We start from the raw sequence: 17,770 nt of genomic DNA, 5'->3' as shown, positions 1-17,770 counted from the left end.
AGAGCTAAGGCACAAACTGGGATTTATGAGCAGAAAACAGGGGCAGAGCAGGCGAACCTCATCCTTCCCTTTGGCCATAAGAAAATGCTGCTCCTCCAGCAAGCCCAGGGATGGCAACCTACTCTTCACAATGTCCCATCAACATGCAGGGGGATGAGCCTTCTCTGGGGACATATCTGCATTTAGAGTTTTATTAAAAATAGCCACAGGGAACTGCAAAGTTCACAAACCCATCCTGGCAGAGGAAAGCCGAGCTGGGGACCTGCATAATTGCAGCCAAGTGGTCCCTCCCTTGGCTTTAATTTGGGATTAACCCCAGCTGTGGTGGGAGGTCTGGTTGTGCCAGGTGATGCTCGTCCTGGTGCCGGCAGTTCAGGCAGGAGGGATGCTATCCTTCTCTTCCCTTCTCAGCCTCTCTGCATGATGAGCCCCCCTCCAGCCAGCAGGTAGGGTGCTGTGGTATCCCGGGGGTGTTTTGGGGAGCCGGGTGAGTCCCTGGTTTGGGACGTGGAGCTGTTGGCAGGATTTGCAGCCCGAGGTGCCGGGGCAGCATAAAAGTTGTGTGGTCAGACTGGGGGTTTGGAGCAGCGTGCTGTACTGGTGGGTTTCCTTTCTCTTGCTGTTTATGCTGTTCTTGCCCAGAGGCAGCCCCGGTCTCAGTCTTGGGCCTGGCAGAGATGTTGCTGTGTTCTGTCTACAAAGTGCTTTAGAGTAGTAGGGTAATTGAGGCCTTGGGAGGTCTCTCCTCCAACTTTCTCCAGCCTGAAGCAATTTTTGGAATTACAAAAAAAAGCTCTTGTTACTGTCACACCTCCCCCAGGATCTCTCCTGTGTTTCTCCACACAACCCACTGATGTCTGGGCTTAGAAATGCTGTGCCCAAATTGATGTGCAGGGATTGTGCTCTTTTAGGATGGAAGTGTTGTGAGGGATTTACCAAGTAAATCCAAACAGCTAAAATATCAGTTCTAATCCACGCAGGGACTGAATTGTGCTGAGCAGAGCTGGCTTTCAAAGAAGGAGGCTGTATTCTCTTGCAGACCTCAGGGTAACTCAGGACCTGGGCCAGCTGGCCATGGGGCTGGTTTTGGTTCGTATCTGGGCTGTTCAGTGACAACATCCCTGTGCGTCCCAAATGGAATCCCCCTTCCCTGATTTTGGTCCCAGAAGGGGATGTGAGTAGCATTTTTTTCACATCTGCTTGTTGTCTGAGCCAAGTATATCTATCTGGGTATCCCAAGCCTCCCTGTGTTTGTGCCCTTTCTTGTGTGCCCTCCCCCAGTTCAGCACTAAGGCACCCAGCAGTCGAGAGAAAGCCAAAAAGTTGAAGCTTGGGTCAGTAAGCACTGGGAGTTTCTGGGATGGGGTTGGTGGGAAGCGTAATACTGATGAAGTTGGGGGCTGTGGGTGTGTGGTGGGTGTTTAAGACTCAGAGATATCGCTTCACTGGTCCTGGGAGTGCTGCTGTATGGACAGGTCCTTCTGAACCTCCCAGGCACAACCCTGGTGTGTTCCTAGTGCTGCTGCAGCAAAAATGCAACGAGAGCATTTCAGGAAATGATTTCTGTTTTATTCTGGTCTGGGGAGAATGAGCAAATGGGAGATCTCACATGGCTTTGCTCTTAGGAGCAATAAATGAGGAACAGGTAAACTGGGCCTGCATGAATTTGTGGTGAAGGCTGTCCCACCCCATCGGCTGTAGGTGCTTGGCTGCCACGGGGGGAGAATGTGGCTTCCTCTTTGGCCAGGAACACGTCTGGGGAGTCGGAAGCAAACCTCTGCGTGCATCCACCTATTGCACCCAAACGGTGGTTCAGGGCTCCCGGATGATGCTCTGGTCCTCGTTGTGAGCAAGAAGTTGTGTGATCTGCCCTCCTGCCCCTGTGTGTTAGTGCTCTGAGGTGTTCCCACTTGTACTGCCTGTATTTCCTTTCAACTGCTGTATAATACACTTAGAGACACACAGGATGGGCTGATATGCACCAACGTGCTACTCCCTTGCCCTAGCATAGCATGCTGGCATCTTCCCGACGGGGCTGTTGAATAACAGTGTTTTGCCAGTATTTCTCCATTGCCATCTGGGCCATGGCATAACTGCTAGATGCTTGTGTGCAGCCAACATAAATGCATCTCTGGGCACAGTGTGGCAAGGGAAACATAAGAAGGTGCTTTGTTCTGCACGATTCTCTGAAGACCTTGGAAGATGTGTCTTGCCCTTCTAGCTGCTGCCGCCCAGCTGAGCATGAGGCCTCCTGTTGTGCTGTGGGGTGAGCAGGATGCAGTAGCAACGGGAAAGGATAGCAAAGAGGGTTGGGGCAGGTTATCTGGGGGTCAAAATACTTTGTTCCATGTCTGCAAACAGGATTTTGTGTTTACAACCTCCCATTGCCTTGTGGTTGTTCTGCTGCTGCAGAACAAATAGTACAGGATTAGGAGGGAGATTTTCCAAAATGACATGTGGATCTCTTTGAAGGCCAGCTGTGGCTTAGGCTCACTTGTGATCCTTGGCCATAAAATCCATTCAAAAGGTTGTGTAAAACTTACCTTCCTTTGTGGTCACAGGTGCACACACAACTCAGGTGGCTGGAGACAGAGGGAGGTGGGAACATTTATCTCACACACTTGTTGCAAACACAAGGGAAGGAGTCCCTATAGCTGGCCATCCCTCTGCTATCAGGAGGACAGAGCAGACACATTGTTCCATACCTGCCCTCTCTGCTGTCCAGGGGTCCGTTGTACCAACGTGGACCCTCATCACCATGTTAACCAAGGGGCCGAGTCTGGGGAGTCTGAAGCAAACCTCTGTGCGCACCCACCTATTGGTGTGGCTGGGGTCCTGCCTTTCCCCCTGAGCAGGCTGATCTCTGGGCAGGGGACACTGAGTCACTGCCCCGGGCTGGGACGGTCCCCCCTCGTCGGTCACTGGTGGGGTCACTTGGCCCCCACAGCATTTTGCCCTATGCAGGTGTTGGCCCTTGGAAGCATTGCTTCCCCGGTCCTCCCTTTGCTGTCTCCATGGTGATAGCTAATGACATCACTGACACTCAAAGCATTGCTGAGCTTTAGTGACGTCATCAGCTGTTGCTGGGGGAACTGTGAGATGGACCGTGCTCTCCAGTTGACGGCAAGCCCTTCCAGAGCAGACTGCCTGGTGAGCGTGGGGGAGTGACAGCAGTGACGAGCCTGCGGTTTTTGGTGAAAAAAATTGTCAAAGTGCATGAGAACTTTGAGAGGTAAAGCAGGCAGTACTTTGTGGGGCTGTGGGGGGGGCTGGTGGGTGCCGGAGGAGTGGCAAGCAGCCCTGATGCCCAGGGGATGCTCGGGCAGGGGAGTGGGGCTGTGGGTAGGGTCTACAGGTTCTGGGGCTGGCTGCTGTGTCCCACAGGGTCTGTGCTGGGTGTTTTAGGGAACGCTCTGCAGATATGCTTGAGTCAGGTGTGTTTTCCAGATTAACTGGGTGATAGTCGTCTCCTTAAGGGCTGTGGCTTTACTTTCAGAAATGAGATGAATTTCTGTTTTCCCAAGGGTGTTTGGCTGGGGATGGGAATCAAGGCAGAGCTTGGATTTGGGTCCTTTCAACCCTTTTGCTGCTGAGCTAACAGATACAGGAAGCTCTTGCCTTCCCAAAGCAAGGCAGGCTACTGTGGGTTTGCCTCCTGGCTCTTATAGGATCCTCAAAGATGCATTGAACTTGCTGTCTTGGTAGTTCTCTGAAGGCTCAAGAGGCTGGGGGTGCTGGTGTCCAAAATAAGTTGTTACTCCCTGGGCTGCCCTTGGCTGGAGCTAGGCAGGGATGTCCTGTTTATAAGGGAATCCTTGAGTTATCAGATAAAATCATGATAGTAAAAAAATCCAAACTCTTTTAATACTTTCCAAAAATCAACAACAAAAAAGTTACATCAAACAACCAACCAAAGAAAACCTCTCACGAAGAAACGATACATTTCCAAGCACAAGGACATACAGGCAAACCCACGCTCAATAGCCTTGGTGCCCTGACTCAGGTAGGACATGCCATGTGGTGCTGGCCAGTCTTTCTGGGATACACCGGGGAGCCCCAGCTGCATGGCAGGACCACGTACCACTGCACTCAGCATGGGACCACGACAGCCACGGGGACGTGTCTGTACTCACGTCCTTGGGGCAGGTTCTCCCTTACTCGTGCGAGCACAGCCCAGCTGGGGTTGCTTTGTTGCTAGCTGCCCTGTTTGAGTCTGTGGGTGGCTCCTGGTGTGATGAAGCTTGTTGCTCGGTTTTTCTACAGAAATGGACTCTTTTTTTTCTTTCTTTTTTTTTTTCTTGGACTTCCGTTGGCCAAGTGAGGGATGTACTGATGGGACTAGCTGCGTTCCCTCATCTCTCTCCCTGCATTGGGGAGCAGACATGGAAGAGGGTTTGCACCAGCTGATCCATTCCACTGGGCAAACTGTGGGCTTGATGCAAGCCCTCGGAGCCAGAGCTGGGGGCAAGGAGCCTATGCTATCCCACCTGGGACACTCCTAGGCTGTGCATCGCTAGTCCTTTCGCACCTTCTCCACCACAACTGCTGCCATGCCTGCAGTGCTTGCCCTCCTCCTCCTCATCATCCCTGTGACCAGGGAGCCCGGGGTGGGAGGAGGTGGCATGCTGCGGTCCTGCGCGGTGTTGGAGAAAGTCTCCTTGGCAAGGAGGCAGGTTAGTCATTGGCATCCCAGGAGCATCCTCCGTGTCCCGGCAGTGGCTGGAGCGTTTCCCCTCCATTTGCAGCAGGAGCGCCGTGGAGGGCAGCGGGGGGAAAGATCCAGCCAAATTACAACCCAGCCGTGCAGGGGGAGATGTCACAAGCTGGGGGGGGACGGGACACGTAAGCCTCCCTTCAGCGGCACGTGCCAGCCCCCTGCGCACTGTTCCGCGTGGAGACGCGCTTCTCTTCTCATCTCGAGAACGAGCTCCCCCGTTAAAACATCACCTCCTCGCAGCTCCCGTAGTCGCTCTCCACCATGTCGGAGCCCTCGTAGTTGGGGGGTGGAAGGGGCTGGGCTCGGATGCTGGGCTGGTGGCCCACCTCGCAGTCCGCGTAGGAGGGCTGGGCCACGCTCAGGCGCATGCTCACCCGCTTGTAGCCGGGGTCGGGCTGGTATGGGACACCCTCGCCCTGCACCAGTTGGGCTGGGTAGTAGCTGATGGCCGTATATTCGTTCTGGCACTGGGAGGCTCCCGTGTCCACGGGGCCGAGCGGCAAGAAGTCCTCCAGGTTCTGGTTGCTGTAGCGGGGTGGGATGGGGGCCCGCTTGTTGCTCTGGTCCAGCGGGAAGGGAAAGCCCCCGTAAAGAGCGACTGGCTCCGCATCCGCCGGTGGAGGGGGCGGCGGGGGGAGAGGAGGGTGGGAGGAGGACGTAGGGGGCCCTTGAATGATCTCGTAGTGGGAATACTCCTGGACGTCTGATGACAGGTACCGGGGAGGCCAGTAGGTCGTTTCTGCTGGGTAGACTGGAACAAAACAGAGTTGCGTTAGCTGTGGTTCAAGCTGTTGTTTCCCCTCTCTTGCCCTCCCGCTAATTCCTTCTGTAGACTCTGAGCCTGCAGGAGATGTGGCAGACCAGGGAAGAGAGGAGACATAGGAACAGGGGAGATGTAGTTGCTTCTTTGGGAATTGAAGGTACCTGAGGGCACCCCTGGCTGTGCCCAGGCAGTGTTCCCACCAGCCTTCAGACATCCCCTACTCTAGCACCCAAAAGACACACTGCGTCATGCCATTTGGATGCAAAGAGCTTGCATGATGAAGGGATGGGGGCAGAGCAAGTGATCCACTGGATCTCTCCCTTTCCCTGTAGTTACTCGTGTGAACTCTCTTCTAACAGTGTACTTTGGTGATGAACTCCTGCGTGGAGAGAAAGCCGTAACCTTGCTGTCCGGAGACAAGCAAGGTGTTCCCCTGAGGGTGCGATCCCTCTGCCTAGGAGCAATGATGCAAATGCCATCACTAAAACTCACGCTGACTTTTAGGACCTTAATTTTTTCCCCTTAGCTTCATTATTCTCTTTTATGGGGTCTTTTGACCCAGGATGTGTGGGAAGCCAAGCTATGCATTAATGGTTTCCCTGCTGATTGTGTACAAGACTGAGCAGGTTAAAGCTGAGAATTGGGATGTACTGGTGAGCAGGGAGGGAAAAGCCAATAAAGGACCTATAGCAGGACTCAGGCAGTGTTTGCCCGTGCTTTGCTTGGCTTTAACCAACACTGTTGGTCCCTCATGTTTGCAAACCTTGGATCCACTTCACGAGGGGAAGAGGGATGTGTAAGAGCAAGAAAAAGCTTTGGCTACTGACCCATCTCTTCCCTGGCCCAGGTGCACTTGATGAAGGACTCATTGTCGGAGTTGGAGGGGGGTGCAGCGGGGGGCAGGTTGGGTGCCACGCTGCACACGATGGTTCCCCGGTGCTTTGGGGTGTTGGCTGAGTTGAAGGTGACGAATTCAGGGCTGTTGGTGGGTTTGCGCTGCTCCGGTGTGGCCCGGTCTAGGTTGTTGTGTGCCGTGTCACTGAGGATGTTGAGCTCGATGGGTGGCACGGCTTGGGTGCCCACACCCACGCTTTTGGAGAACTCGCTCTTGGTGAGCAGGTCAGGGTCCTCCCGAGCCACGGGCTTGTGGGCCTTGGACCGCTGGCGGTAGCGCTTGCGGATGAACACAAAGGCCACGGCCAGGATGACCACCCCCAGCACGCCGGCTACGATCTCCGCAATCTCCTCGGGGCCCACCGCCCACTGCGTGGGCACGATGGCGGGGGTAATGATGGGCTGCGTGCAGTAGTCCCCCTGGTAATCCGACGGGCAGATGCAGCGGACGGAGCCCTGGTTGCTCACGCAGCGCCCGGCGTTTCGGCATGGGTTGTCTTTGCACTCCTCGGCCAGCTTCTCGCACCTGTGGGGAGGAAAGGTTGGAGACAAACGCCGTCAACCTGGGGATGTAGCTAAATCTGCGTCAACCTATTCAGGGCTCTGACTTACACTGGCCAAGGATGCTCCATCCTGGTCTGCGCTCCCTCCCTTGCTAGACTCGTGCTACCTGCCTCTCCTGGCAGAGGACTGTGATCCTAGAGTATAAAACGATGCTTTTCAGGAGACCATATTTTATAGGATGGTCCTATTTTTCAGTCACGTGCAACAAATTAAAATGAGGGGCTTCCTGCCTCAGAGGAGTATTTGGAGTTTCTAGGGCTAACACTGCATAGAGACATGCTCCCATCATGTTAAATTAGGGAGCCCAGGGTCACTCTGAGATGTCTTAACCTCTTATGAAGTCTCATGTGTCCTCCAGGCTCTGTGGGGTCTCGGAATGATCTATGGATGTTTGCAGGTTGCAGCAAACATTTGGGGAACACCTAGCCTGAGAAATGGTGAATGGGCATCCTTGTTGGAGAGGCTTTTTTGGCATTTAATGGAGCATCTGTGGAACTGAGACTGAATTTTTGATTCTCTGTCCTGCTCCGCCCCACACAACCTAAATGTTCCCCAGCAGTACAGGGGACCTTGCCTTCCAACAGTAATGATCTCCCTGTGCTAGGGGGAATATGCAGTGCTTTGTTGGCTTCCCTTCCTTTTTTTTTCTTGTTACAGAACAAACTCTGTGAGATTTGGGCTCCTCTTGTTTCTTAGTGTTTTAGGATGTGTGAACTGGTGTATGCAACAAGCATCCGCAGGCTCTGGCTGGACGACCAGTGATTTCAGATATTGCACTGCCACCTAATGCTCAGCTAGATACTTTTAGTCCAAGAGTTGCATGAATTATTTCTGCCTTTGCATTGATTCAAATCAGTGTTCATCCTGGCTAAATGGCTAAGGCAGAAGGATGAACTGGACGTGATGCTGTTTAAGCCTGTGCTGGGCATCTCTCATCTGGCTGGGCTGGAGGCAGGGCAGGGGGCTTGGAGGGGGTACCTGGTTGCAGCGGGTAATGCTGAGCAGCAGAGCAGCCTCTGGGCCTGGGTTAATTCTCTAGCTGCAGATATTTCCAAGCGTGCACTGACATTTCATATATGAGAAATGTATCCAAGCCGTAACACTGATAGTGAGAACTTCAAAGCGATATGAGCCATAGGGTTCAGGGCCAAAGCCAAACACTCTGACGCCTCGTGATAACAGGGATCCTTAGGCTATCTGACAGGACAGGGGGAATGGCATCCTGTACCTGCTTTTCGGCGTAGCCCACTATCCTGAGCTCAGCTTTGAACTGGATGAATTGCAGCTGTGACCTGGCACAGATACTCCCCTTGGATGAGCCCTGCAGAGCGGGCCCTGGGCAGAAACAGCCCCTTTGGCACCCAGGGTGGGTGTCCCAGAGACTGAAAGAGGGGGCAGCTCGCAACTGTGCCAGCCCTGGGGCATCCTCTTGCCACCCAGTTCAGTGCCTGCCCGTACCTTGCTGCCGGGGTGCCCCCACCCCAGCCAAGCTCAGCTCACACTGCAACGAGAGGTTTTGAACCTGCACCAAGCATAGCATCTGCAGGCATTCAAAGCATCTGTAAGGAGAGATTTTTCTTTTTTTTCCTGCTGCTCAGAGAAGATGGGCACAGAGGGGCAGTGACCACACGATGGCAGAGCTATTTATGTCCTGGTCTGCTCAGCTCTGCCTTCAGACACTTCCCTGCTGCAATGTTCAGCTACATGCAATTTGCAATTAATCCCAGAGTGTCTGGATCTGCTGAGCTCCAGAAATGTGCAATGCTCGTTGGTAGAGATCACGTTTTCAGCCCATCATGGGTGATGGCTTGTCCAGAAGCCTTCCCGGACCTTACCTTTCACCCAGGTACCAGTCAGGGCAGTGGCAGGAGTAGCCGGTGGCAGAGAGGCTGCAGGTTCCCCCGTGCAGGCAGGGCTTGGACTCGCAGGGACTGTCCCCTATCTCACAGTGCTCACCAGAAAACAGCCCAGGACAGATGCAGGTGTAACCTGGAGAGGGTGAAAGAGTGAGTGCCATACAGAGACCGTATCCATATAGAAGAACTAGCAAGAACAGGGAGGAGCAGGGCCTGGTGCTGATGGCTGGTTGAGCACAGGGGGCTCAATCCGGCTACCTAAGCATAGGTACTTGCTGCCACAGCAGGGGCTGTGGGACACCCAAGCCACCCATGGAGGGCTGGTGGGTACATTGCAGGACCTGGAGGCTGGGTGGTCACTCTGGAGCAAGGCAATGGCACTGGACAGCTATTTAAGCAACAAGTCAAGCCTGTCCTCTCTCGACACAGACCCTCTCCTGCCAGGAATGTGCTCAGGGCACAGCTTTATTGCATGGAGAAGCTGGGGGACAGATTCAGATTAAAGGAAGGGGAGCCTGGCTGGCTGATTCACAGTTTCTGACTCTGCTAAATGCAATCCTCTGTAACTTATTGTTCTCCGATGTCTTTGGTCCTGCAAGTTCTCGCGGTATGAAGCGCCTGTCTCAACATGTCGGGTTTCTCTTGCCTACAGGAGGTGTCTGCTCACAGCCAGAGAGAAACCCGGCATAGCCGGGGACTTGGAGGGGGCTGCTGCTCTTTGCATTTTTGGCTGCTGTTTAGTGTAGCCCTAAGCATGGGAACGTCCCTGGCTGTGCTGAGCTCCTGCTAGTCACTCGGCTGGTCGGAGCTTCCACCTTGCAGCATGCTTGAAAAGTCTTTGCTACTCATCCACAAGCTAAACATCCCTGCTTTAGAACACAGGGTGAACAAATATAGACCTGTTTTCACGTGTGTTAGTGGTTGTACAACAAGGACGTGCTGACACTTGCACAGCAGGTGCTGGACGTTGCCCGTAGGGCTGTGTGTGCCCAAAAACATGTGTTCCTGGATGCGGGGCTTCACATGTGTTTGCACCTGTGGTCCTGAGTGCTGTGGCTGATGTGGTGGCTTGTCTGGCTTTGACCCTTTCTGCACAGATGCGTTCTCACGCGGCCACGTGGCTTACCTGGGCTCGCTTGCACAGACGTGTCTTTGCCTGTGCATGTAATCCCATGCCTGAGATCCCTGGGCAGAGCTTTGCATAAACTCACGCTGCGTGCCTGTGGTCTCCAGGACTGAGCCCACAATGCTCAAGGAAGCCAAGCCCCAGGATAACCACACAAACTAAATGTCCCTTGAGCAACCCCTTCCCTGAAGCAGTGTCCTGCATGTTTCTGCCTGTGGCTGTGTCCCACAGGCTCTTTCCTGGGCAGTTGGGCCATTTGCAGGAGAAGTTGATCACCTTGAAAGGAAACTATGCGAAGGGCACTGGCTGGTCATTAGTGAGGGAGTGATTTTTTTTTTTTTTTTTTAAACTCCCTCCTCCCATTGTATGCTCTCTGCGAAGCAAGAAGGTGATGCCTTGACTTAAAGCAGAGATGAGTTTTCACCTCATGGGCTTTGAGCCCCTTCCAGCCCAGCCAGAGGGTTTTTTCTGTGCAGAGGGTCTCAAGGGTAAGACTGAGATGTGAGTGCCAGCCAGGTTAACTGTTCAGTATAGATGCATCTTGTGTCAAACAAGTTCACCTGAACTAGGCAGCTGCTGAGTCGACAGGGCTGGGAATCTCATTCCCAGAGGCTGCAGGCAGGGCAGGAGGAGGTGTGCTCCCTCCTCTGTCCTCACTTACTTGCTGGGCAGGGTGTGGGCTTTGGCAATGGCCCCAAAGAGCACAAAGCTGCAGGAGGAGCTTCTGCCCCACGCAGCAGCCTGGAAAGCACCCCTCTGCCCCAAGGAAGGGCCAAAGTGCAAACAGTATCTATCTTGATAGACCAGGTGTTACAGGGTGCAGCCCTGCTGTGCTGGAAGCTAGGACATGGGTGTAGGGCAGTGACACAAGGGTGGGCATCACTGGGAGCAGTTCCTCCCCTCGAGGTCACTGCAAACTAGCCCTGTCCCTGTGATACAGCTCACTGCGGGGAGACCCTCTGATGGGAGGAACAGGGCAGTGGTGAGACTGTCTTGGGCAAAGACTGGTATCAAACCTCTGTTGAGCATGTGTGCCCCATGTTAGCCTGAGACGCTTGGATTTGAGCTTACGGTTTTCCCATATCCCTTCCCATAGCCCTGGGGAGTCACTGACTGCAGTGGGAATAGACCAACATCTTGGCTTGTTTCTGCCCAGATATCATCGCTGCGTGATCCCATCTTGCCTGATTCCAGCCTTGCTAATGGCTCCTTAAGCAAAGAAGATGCAGAGGGGTGGGTGGAATTTCTATTTGCATTTGAGTTTTTGGCAAGGCTGCACTGCTTTCCTAGGTCATGCACACTCCTTAGAAACACCTTCCTGCCCTCCGGGCCATGGTCCGCTGGTGAGAGCCAAGATGATGATCTCATACCCCCCAGCTGCTGCTGACTGAGTCAGCCATCACTTGAGGTCCCCCAGGACAGGGGACCTCTAATTCTTCTCTGGAGTAGCCCCTCCCATGAGGATGAATGAAGAGGTTGCATCTTTCCCTCCCCTCAGTGCTTATTGCTCTCCTATTGCTCTGCATGGGATGTTCACATACCTCCTCCGTGAGTTTCGGAGCACATCCCGTTGTTGAGGCATGGGTTGCTGCTGCAGGCACCGGTGGGGGAGCAACATTGCTTTATCCCCACCTCTTCCATGACTTCCTTTGATTGCCCTTTCCCGGGCAGGAGAACTACTTCTCTGCCGTTGATTGCAATCACGTCCAGGCAGCCCCTGAAGCCCCATGTGACTCTCTGGGACTGAGGTGACTGTCGGAGGCCCCCAAAAAGCAGGTCTCGTCGGCCCTGGGAGATACTACAGGTCCCCGGCAGCTGGAGAGAGGCGTTTCCCAGGCCATCGATGAGCAGGCGGACAGATGTATTCTTCACCTCCAGGAACACCGAGTGCCACTCACCGTCGCTCACAAAACGTGAGGAGGAGAGGTTCCCGCTGTAGTTCCCCCGGCAGCTGTACCCAAGTTGAGGGACTCCATTAACCATCTGCAAAACATGTCCCAGGAGTCACGGTTAGCTGTGATACAGGGTGGCTGCTGTTCATGGAGGCTTTCAACACTTTCCAAGGATTAACCAGCTACACAAATGCAGCCCCTTTCACCCATATTAAGCTATGCATGGGTCAATTAAAGTCTGTTTAAGTGACTGCAACCTCCTTTATTTTGCAAAACGCCTTCATCTCTCTGGCACAATTTCACCCGTGGTCCTTCCCTGCAACCTTTGACCAGTGTGCAGGGAGGGAAGCTCATCTTTCCACATAACAGGGTGCAGAGCCGTGTGATCATACTCCTGCAGCTGTTCACCCCTTCTCCCCTCTTCCTGAGCCTAATCAGAGTCCTGGTATTCAGGCTATCCATAACTCCATCACCAGTCACAGGTGGACTCTTGTTCTGGGCCTTTATTCTGTTCTCGCTGTCTCATTAGTGGTGGGGAAGGTGCCGGAGCAGTTGCCCCTTTGGCATGGGTGAGGGTGCTGAAAGGACCTCGTCGAGGATGAGCACCGATAGCTTTCTCTGGAGGAGGCAAGGAGAAGTTGGGAGGCAGAGAAAGGTATTACTGTTGTACCCAGCTCCTAACCAGCAGGCTGGAAAGCCAGGCCAAAGCTGCTGATAGGTGTTGGAATCCAATCCTTGATCTCCAGCAGATGGGAGGGAGACTAGATATTGAGCTGCTAAAAGTGAACCACACCAGTGTGTTCTGCGTTAAACTGGGATGTCAGAACTTCCTATCTGTGGCCCAAGATTAATCTTTAAAAATCATATGGAGGAAGGAGAAAGGAAAGGTTAGCTGTGTTGTTTCAGGGTGAAGTCAGGGGTAAACCTCCCTTTCACCTTTTTCTTCCCAGTGCTTTGTTGATAAAACCTCTCTCTCATAGAAGTCAAGAGCTTATGGAGAAGGAGAAAAGAGATGGAACAAAACATTCATGAAAAACCTGCAGAGCTTGCTACATAACATCAAGCAATTCATTCCAGGCAAAAGAGATCTCTATGGGGGGCATTAGAGACAGCGAGGACTAGTGATGTTTGGAAGAGGCTAGAAGAGGAGGAGTGATTACAGGCTACGCTGAACTCTAGAGGAACCTACTACACGATATGATGGGGCTACGCTGGATGGGTCAAAAGCAGAGCAGGACAACAGTTAACTCTTAGAGAAGCCCACAGTACGAATAAATCCCAGTGGGAGGAGAGAGCAACTGCTGAAAGAAGGAAGAACTACATGCAGCTGGCACACGCCATGGAAAGGCCTCAGGGTAACATGTGTGTAAATCTCTTTGCACAATTGGCAAGTGCACCAGAGAACTTTGTCACTTCACTTTATCTGGAGGAATATGATTTCACTTCAGATGGGTCTGTAGATTGGGCTTATCAATTTCTGGGGCTGGGAGACAGCTGAGAACTCGATTCCCTGGAGCAAGAACTGACAGACTGCCAAGTCTTTCCCAGCTTGCCTGGTTTGCCATCCTCTTGCTGCAACCTATTTCTGAACATCAGGAGAGCTTAGTGGTTGGAAGGGCGATGATATGCATGCCCTTGGCAGAGCTCATCCTCTTTACCAAATCTATGAACCATTGCTTATGATTCTTTCAAAGCTTTGGCTCACACCTAGAGTACTGCAGTCTACAAAGCTTAAAATCTTGAGGGGTTCCTTCAGTTTTTTTCAGGCCAGATGGTCTAGAAAAGATTTGACCCCTGAGATATTGTTAATAAATTGAGTTGGGGAAGAAATTATACACAAGCAACTTGATGGTAGAGGCTTTATGATAGTTTCTATTGAAAAGCTTGTGGAGACATCTGGGTACAGGAGATGATGAACACACTGAACTCCATCAATAATGAGTCTTTTCTGCCTTGACTCTGTGTGGTAGGCCTGGCTCAGTAGAGCTTCCTGCCATCTCATCCTTTCTGAACACCATCTCGAGTGCTGGACTCCTGCTGCTGAGCTACTTGCTGACTCTCCTTCCTAGAGACAGGGTGGAAAGCTAGAGACCCTTCCTGAGAAGTTTTTCTCATCAGCCCTTTACAATGCAGCTTAAAGTCACTCTCAGAGATGGGTACAGGACATATGGATGATGTTTCTCTGCTCTTGCTCTTCAGGAGCGATGGCTGCAGCAGTAGGAGCTTGCAGTATGTACCATGGGCAGGTCTCTGGGTGTTGGCTGCTGTGCAGCTCCCTGTCTGTGTGGGTCTTTTATAACAGCTGAAAGAGAAGTATTTCAAAATAGGAAGATGAGGTTGTGAAACCATGAGAAGGGATGAGGGAATTCAGGGACAGGATGAGCACTTCCAGGTAGGTTACAGTGGATAGATCTCAACATGAGTAGTCTCAGGGACAAATCTCTGTCAGCTGGTAAGTATGTCTTATGATCTTGGTCTCCAATTAGTCTGAATTTAATTGATGAGGAATATACAAAACCCCTATTCTTTAGTCATCTGCTGCTTTCCTTCTCTTGCCAAAGTGGAAGAGGGGAGTGATCTTTGAATGCTGGGTAGATTTGGTTTGCAGCCAGAGGGAGGAGAGCGATCGGACTGAACTGTTCCTGGCTCTGCAGGTGTCTTAAACAGTGAAACCACCTGAAGAAAGTGGTTGAAAAAGAGTGGGGCATTGAGAAATAGCATTTAAGACTCCTACTTTGTCTGTTCTGTCCGTTACTGCAAAGGACCTTTAAACTGAGGTCTATTTGATTAGATGCATGACCTGACTGGCATATGCTCTGATGCAGGTAAAGGCTGGTGATATCATTCCCAACCGCAGAGCTCACCTGTGCCCTCCTCATCTCTACCCTGTTACCCCAACCCTCTAGTCCAATGTGGCTGCCTCCTCTGTGTTGGATTGAGCCATACCATGGTCCAGCAAAGGGTTTGTGTGTTTAGTGGGAGTGTGGCTCCACTCCTAAGGTCTGCGGGGAAGTATTCCCTTTGCTACACTGGAAGCAGATGGGTCTGGGGAAAATTCCACGTGGTAAATTGTTTGCACTGAGAGGTGTGGTATAAGAGAGGATGGTGAAGCAAGCCATAAGGAAATACGATGATGTAGATCTATGATATGAGCATATGCTGCCTTCACACCAGAGACTAGCACATTCATTCACAGATGTAAAAGAAAATTCCCTAGCTGTGGCTGCAGCAATTGCCAAACTGTGCTTAGCTCTCACTTGGTCTTCCCAAGTCTTATCTTTAGCTAGATGAGTTACTAAAGGTACATATTATTGCATCTTCTTTCTGTGATTCCCTTCCCACAAAGAGTAAGGTGTTTTTTTATGCTGGAAAGAAATCCCCGTGCATTGCAATATATACCTCCAAAGTGGCATGGTCAGTCCCGTTAGCGTAGAACACGACAGCGTGCAGCTGGTGGGTCTTCAGGCGAAAATGCATGTGCCAGGAGCCGATCTGTGAGTGCCGGTACCAAATGTAGCTGTGGCCTCCAAACCTCACAGCTGTTCCTGGAAGGAGAATGAGCAAAAGGTCTCATCTTTGTCACACTTTGAGGCTATGGACTGTATCCAGCCTTGCCTCTCTTCCCAGCCTGACACCATAACTGTCCAGGAACAGACTCAACCATGGCAACCTATGTACCACTGCACTGCATCTCCCACAGCTCCCATTTGGAGCTCCCAGTATTTCTTCTATGTAATCAACTATAAAACAATCCTGCAATAGCAGCCTGGCTATTTCTGTCCTATAGCACCTTCAAGGTGTCTTCAGCGTGGTCTACAACACCCTTGAATTTCCTAATCCTTAATAAGTCTTTATATTATTCTATGGTATCCCCTTACCATACCTGCCCAAGTCATGCTAACCTCTATCCCCGCTCCCTCCATTTATTTCTCAAAGTATTCTAGACTGAGTATAACAAATGTGTTTTATTTGGCTTTACTCAAATTTATCAGTTAGTCTGTGCTTTGCTGAGTCTAGGATCAACACAGGAGCTCAGAGATCAAAATTCTGATCACTTGAGAGCTTCATTACCTGCTAGGTGTGGGTGACTTTTCCTAATGAGCTAGATAGATGTTGCTGTTATTAAATGCCACAGGAGATTAATTAAAAAAAAAAAAGAAAAAACTATGTGAACCTTTCAAGCTCTGAGAATCTAGATTTGGCTTTGAAATTGCAGGCAGAGTTGTTGGTTGTTGGGCAACCTAATTCCATGGAAAGTCCAGGTGCTTTACAGTGTACTGAAGGAAAACATGTGCTCAGGTTTATAGGGTGGGACACTGCCAGGAAGGATTGCTCACCATTGCAAGAACAGATTTGCTCCAAGCTGTGCCGTGGGGTGAGGACGCTGAGTCGGGCAGTGCTGTAAGTAGACATCATGCCTGGATCTAGCTGAATGGTTTCCTTGCAGACACGATGGGCACAATCTGACCCATGACATGGCACGTGAATTGCTTTCTTCATCCGGAGACCGACGAGTTGGTCCATCTCCCCAGCTGACACAGTGATCTTATTTGCAAGGACCCGAGGCTCATACAAGGAACCATGTGGCTCTCCAACAGCCAAGAGCAGGTCTACTCCATCAGAGGTAGCTGCAGGCTGTAAGCTGGCCATGTGGATGTTTTGGCGCCGGGTCACAAGGATGTTTCCCAGAAATCTCTGCAAGTTGCGCCAATGGTCCCCCACAAACTCCTCAGGGGAAAGGTGGCGGAAATGTAGCACCACCGCCTTGTCCAAGGCCTCCTGCGTGAAGCACCACACGTGGACGTTGACGCTGGTTGTGGCTGTGAACGTACCATCACTGACCGTCACGTTCAGAAGATAGTGGCCGTGGGGAAGCTTGTCCCCAGCAATGATCTTCCCATCCGCAGCCCCAACAGAGAACAGCCCCTCCTGGGGCACTTCTGCCACCAAAGTGTACACCAACGTGTCATGGGGGTCTCGGTCCGTGGCGTGGATCTTGCCCAGAACGCCACCTCGGAAGGTTTCCTCGTTGGTGGTGATGAATATCTCCAGGGGAAGGGCTGAGGGGGCATACTGGCTCTGCTCAGTCACTTGGATATTTATAAATGCAGATGAGGACAGGGGAGGAATACCACTGTCGGAGACCTGTCAAGGGAAACAGAAGGATCTGTTGTAGCCACATGCTGACTTACTATCACCTCACCTGACTGGACGGGCTGATAAGGTCTTGCGAAGGAGAGTGCCTTGCAGGTAGCAATGGGTGGAAGCTGTCAGGCAGCGGGTTGGGAATGAAGCAGCAATGGGAAAAATTGGCAGCAGTGTTGGACCTCTGCCTGGAGATGGCCCCAGGGAAATGGCAGCATGCCTTCCAGCACGGAGACTGATTGAGACCTTCTGTTAGTGGTGGGGTCGTGCTTATTTCCACGTGCGCTCATCAGCAGCTGAGGCACACTTGACTGGCTCTGATTTCCTGAGGATTAATCATCTTTAGAGATGTTGCCAATCTTTGGGGGTTCCATGCGTAACTGAGTGTACAAAGATATAAGGCAGTTACGCACATCAACACATTTGCTCACCTTCCGGACTATTTAAGCCCGTGTCCCACCTCTGACAATGTCTCTCTAGCATAAGTCAAGGAACCTCAAAATAGAAAAATGTGAATAATCAGATTATTGCATAAGTTTCTCCCTAATCTTAGGCAGTTAGTGGTTGAGGTTTATAATATAATAGTACCTAGCTTTTAGAACAACTACCATTACTGAAGAAGTATGTACTTTACATGTTATTATCCTTTTGTTTGTAATGGATTATCCTTACTGATAACATTGAATATTAATTAATTCACTCTGCAACAATAGAAATCTTCTTTGAAGAGGAACTTAAACCACTTCTTAAATGACAATGATACTTGGAGAAAGTTTGTAGGACCAGATCCAGGTCTCAGTTTAAACTGGAAGT

General features: G+C 51.5%; 1 protein-coding gene across 1 annotated transcript in view; it reads right to left on the bottom strand.

The window, feature by feature from the left end:
- Positions 1 to 3,841: 3,841 nt before the first annotated feature.
- The window catches only part of FAT2 (FAT atypical cadherin 2), a 59,920-nt gene continuing 45,991 nt past the window's right edge, over positions 3,842 to 17,770 (bottom strand). The window contains exons 19-24 of the mRNA XM_009917185.2: positions 16,150 to 16,957; positions 15,212 to 15,357; positions 11,462 to 11,903; positions 8,774 to 8,927; positions 6,308 to 6,900; positions 3,842 to 5,468 (exon numbers count right to left, since the gene is read on the bottom strand). Of these exons, the coding sequence (XP_009915487.2) occupies positions 4,936 to 5,468; positions 6,308 to 6,900; positions 8,774 to 8,927; positions 11,462 to 11,903; positions 15,212 to 15,357; positions 16,150 to 16,957 (2,676 nt within the window). The 3' untranslated portion in view covers positions 3,842 to 4,935. The remainder of the gene's footprint in view (positions 5,469 to 6,307; positions 6,901 to 8,773; positions 8,928 to 11,461; positions 11,904 to 15,211; positions 15,358 to 16,149; positions 16,958 to 17,770) is intronic.

Source organism: Haliaeetus albicilla, chromosome 27, assembly GCF_947461875.1.
Source record: "Haliaeetus albicilla chromosome 27, bHalAlb1.1, whole genome shotgun sequence".
Classification (NCBI taxonomy): Eukaryota; Metazoa; Chordata; class Aves; order Accipitriformes; family Accipitridae; genus Haliaeetus; species Haliaeetus albicilla.
Note: the sequence above shows the minus strand (reverse complement) of the source record. Positions and strands in the feature narration are given on the sequence as shown.